Source organism: Orycteropus afer, unplaced genomic scaffold (genome assembly GCF_000298275.1).
Source record: "Orycteropus afer afer isolate SDZICR_OR568_19922 unplaced genomic scaffold, OryAfe1.0 scaffold00663, whole genome shotgun sequence".
In the NCBI taxonomy this organism is placed as follows: Eukaryota; Metazoa; Chordata; class Mammalia; order Tubulidentata; family Orycteropodidae; genus Orycteropus; species Orycteropus afer.
Genome location: NW_006922250.1, coordinates 79,635 through 83,526, shown reverse-complemented (window position 1 = coordinate 83,526; position 3,892 = coordinate 79,635). Strand labels below are relative to the sequence as shown.

At 54.9% G+C, this 3,892-nt stretch overlaps 1 protein-coding gene across 1 annotated transcript in view; it reads right to left on the bottom strand.

Annotated features, from left to right (window-relative positions):
• Positions 1-3,892, bottom strand: part of PLCXD1 (phosphatidylinositol specific phospholipase C X domain containing 1) — a 10,962-nt gene that overhangs the window by 3,615 nt on the left and 3,455 nt on the right. The window contains exon 3 of the mRNA XM_007956769.2: positions 2,366-2,502. Coding sequence (XP_007954960.2) covers positions 2,366-2,502 — 137 coding nt within the window. The remainder of the gene's footprint in view (positions 1-2,365; positions 2,503-3,892) is intronic.

Below are 3,892 nucleotides of genomic sequence, written 5' to 3'. Positions count from 1 at the left end.
TCCTGCTGGCTCTGACCGTGTAGCCAGTGTCCCCCCACGGGGATCTCAAGGTATCCCTGTAGGGTCCCCTAGCCTCCTCCCACTGTCACAGAGAAGAGCCACCAGGGACCCCAGGACCTCTCGCGGCTCTCAGCAACGCAGAGCTGGCTCTAGGAGGCCCCAACCCATGACAAGGGGAGAGGCTGTGGCCACACGGGAGAGGTGATACTTGTATAAAATAGAGCACAAAGGAAAAGGAAACCTACTGCCATTGTCCATTCTGACTCATAATGCCCCCATACGGTTTCCAAGGCCGTCAGTCTACCAAAGTAGATGGCTCCATCTTTCTGTCATAGAGTGTTTGGTGAGTTTGAACCGCTGACCTTGTGGTTAGCAGCCAAATTCTTTATGCACTACACCACCAGAGCTCCTTACAAAATAGACAAGGAGAAGCAGATTCACAAAACGGTTGTTGTTGTTTTTGTTGTTAGGTGCTGTCGAGTCAGACCTGCCTCATAGCGACCCCTCCTTGGGTTTCTGAGGCAGTATCACTGCGGAAGTAGATTGCCCCATCTTCCTTCCGAGGAGTGGCTGGTGGGTTTGAACCGCCAGCCCTCTGGTTGGCAGTCGAGTGCCTTGGCCACTATGCCACCAAAGCCCCTTCACAAAATGGTGGGAGGAAGGAAAATGAAATGACAGCACCAGCAAAGGAGAATTAACGTGAGAATTGGGAAGGGCTGCCGGTGCCCTCCGCAGGAAATCGTAACCAAAACGGCAGAAATTCACTTGGAGACGGCAGAGCATGGCACAAGCGGACCTTCCCTGAATGCAAAAGAGGCGAGGAAATTTCATAAAGAGGATTGAAGAGCCCTGTTCCCTGCAGCCAAACTAACAGGACAAGCAGGGAAAACAAACAGGGCTGGCGAGGCTTGCGGAGACCGGCAGCCTCCCACACCGCTGGAGGGGCCGTAGCATGGTGCGGCCTCTGTGGAAAACGGCAGGGCGCTTCCTGAAAGGGGTGTAAGTAGAAATGCCGTGTGACCAAGCCATCCCATGACGAGGTGTGTACCCTAGAGGCAGGAGAGCTGAGACATGACCGGACACACGCACACAGCCTTGTTCGTTGCAGTGCTGTTGAGAATAGCAAAGAGCTGGAAGCAACCTAAGGGCCCACCCTTGGAGGAACGGACCCGCAGACTACGGTCCGTACCTACCATGGCAGATCCACAGCCTTAAAGAACGATGGCGGACCCGCCAAACCGCGCATCACGTGGGTGAACCTAGAGGCCGTGATGCTGAGTGAGGTTACCAACCCCTAAAGGACAAATAACAACAAAGGACAGATATCGCAGCAGGAGACCACATTGTACCAAGTCAGGACAAGGGTTTCACACAAAATGAAATGCTCTTTGACAGTTTCCGGGGGTGGGAGGGGCAGGAGGATGAAGCACTCGCTGGAGGGAGACACTTGTGAACTCCGCGGAGGTCGCTCTGGCCCGATGCCAAATGCATCCTTCCTGACTGTCCTTCAAACAAGAAGTGTGGGTTTTGCTCCTCTTCCCTTAGAAAATTCTGTGCTTTCTCTTGGACACAGCACATGACAGTGGGTGTGCTCTGGGGCCTAAAGGGACTTGGGGTGGAAGGGGAAGGGTCCCTAAACCTGACCTTGGCAAAGAGTGTCTTATGCTTTAGCAATCCCTTCCACAGACTGCATCTCAGGTTAGAGGGAGGTGTTTCAGGTTAGATGGGGATGCTTAGGGTGAGGAGTTTAGGGTGTGCCTGGAGCCAGATGATCAGAGCCGCACGTAGCTGTCTGTAGCTGCCTTCCCCACCACTAACTGTTGTTGTTTTGTGCCGTGAAGTCGGACCAGACTCATAGCGACCCCTCCTTAGGTTTCCGAGGCAGTATCACTATGGAAGTAGATTGCCCCATCTTCCTTCCGAGGAGTGGCTGGTGGGTTTGAACCGCCAGCCTTCTCGTTAGCAGTCAGGTGCCTTAGGCACTGCGCCACCAGAGCTCCCCCACCACTAATTAAATAAATACAGTAAAAAGTCACCTTGCCCCTCACTGGTTATTTCCTTAGGCGTGGCACCTGTCAAACACACACCCCTCAGATACAGATAGCTGGGGCCAGGGGACAGCAGTGCCTCCCAGGCCCCTGTGCACGTTAGACAGCGGTGTCCCTCCCTAGCCGGGTGCAGCCCCGAGGGTACATGTCACAACGCCCCTCCCTCGCCACTCCACTCCCACCTTAGTCCCTATACCCCCATCTGCATGCAGCAGGCTGGATGGGGTTAGGGGCAGAGAGTCCCACCTCCCCGCAGGTGACGTCACAGGGCAGAGAGTCCCACCTCCCCCCAGGTGACGTCACAGGGCAGCCCTTACCTGAGTCGCTGACCACTTGAGCACCACGGGGCGGGTGACGCAGGGCACCATCTTGCCCAGGAGCTGCAGCAGCTTGGGCTGGTCGTGGGCGATCGGGGACTTCTTGTTTAGGCAGTAGGTCATGGTGTCATGGCTGCCTGGACGTGAGACACACGGGGCCCCTCCGTCAGACCCCTGTACACGCTGCACGTTCACGCTCTGAGCTACACGTTGGGAAGCTGGTAGGCTTTTACTGTTAGCTGTGGTGGGCTGAGTCGTGACCTCCAAAAAGGATCAAGTCCTCGCCCTTCGCTTCCTGTGAAGTGGCCTTGTTTGGAATGAGGTCCTTGAAGAGGTAGTCGGTTAACGTGAGGTCATACAGGGGGAGGGTGGATTCTGATCCCACCTTCTTGTTGGGTGCTGTTGGATTAATTCCAACTCACAGTGGCCCCTTGGGACAGAGGAGAGCTGCCTCATAGGGTTTGCTAGGCTGCCATCTTTATGGGACCACAACACCAGCTCTTTTGTCCCATGGAGCCCCTGGGTGGGTTCAAAGCACCAATATTCGGTCAGCCATTGGGCCTCCAAAAAGGAAAAGAGAAAAAACCAAACCCACTGCCACTGAGTCGGTTTTGACTCCTAGTGACCCTCTAGGGTGGGGTGGAACTCTTCACGGGGCTTCCAAGGCTGCCATCTTATGGAAGCAGACTGCGTCATTTTTCTTCCATGAAGCAGCTGCTAGGTTCATACTGCCGACCTTTTGGTTAACAGCCCAGTGCTTTAACCGCTGCACTACCCCAATGCACTGGGCCCGCTGGCGTTGAGTGGATTCCAACTCATTAGCAATCCCCACTGGGTTTCCCAGGCTGTAGTTCTTGACAGAAGTGGGTGCCTCACCCTCCTCCAGAGCGCCTGGTGGGTTTGAGCCAGCGACCTTGTGGTGAGCAGCCAAGTGCCTCAGCAGTGCTTAAACCCCACTCTGCTGGTGCTCTTATAAAAGAGGAGAAGACACACAGAGATGGACACACAGAAGGCAGGCAGCCATGTGAAGAAGGACACCGGGCTGATGTGGCCACCGGCCCAGGGCAGCCTGGAGCCGTCAGAAGCCAGGAGAGACGTGCAACGGGTTCTCCCTGAGAGCCTCAGAAGGGAGCCACACGCTGACACCTGCCCTCGAACTCCCAGCCTCCAGACTGGGAGAGATACAGCCCGGTTCTACAAGCCCAGTTTGTGGGCCCTTGCCACGGCTGCCCCGGGGAACTCAGACCACAGGAATCCATGTTCTTTGCAGAAAAGGAGTCCACAGAGATCGCTAGGAATGAAGAGTTAAAGTCCTCTGGGGAGTTTGCCGTGTATGTGTGTGTGTAAACTTGTTAAGCAGAGAACAGACCCAAACTATGCTGCTTTGTTTTGTTGAATAATGTTTTTCTGAAAATATCCAAGGTGCAGGTCAACTGCGTGTCTGTGTGGGCCCCCTCTTCCCACCTTCCCAGGCATAACTTTTTCCTTTCTTGAAAGATCCTGCCTAAGGGACCAGGTTTGCTGGTC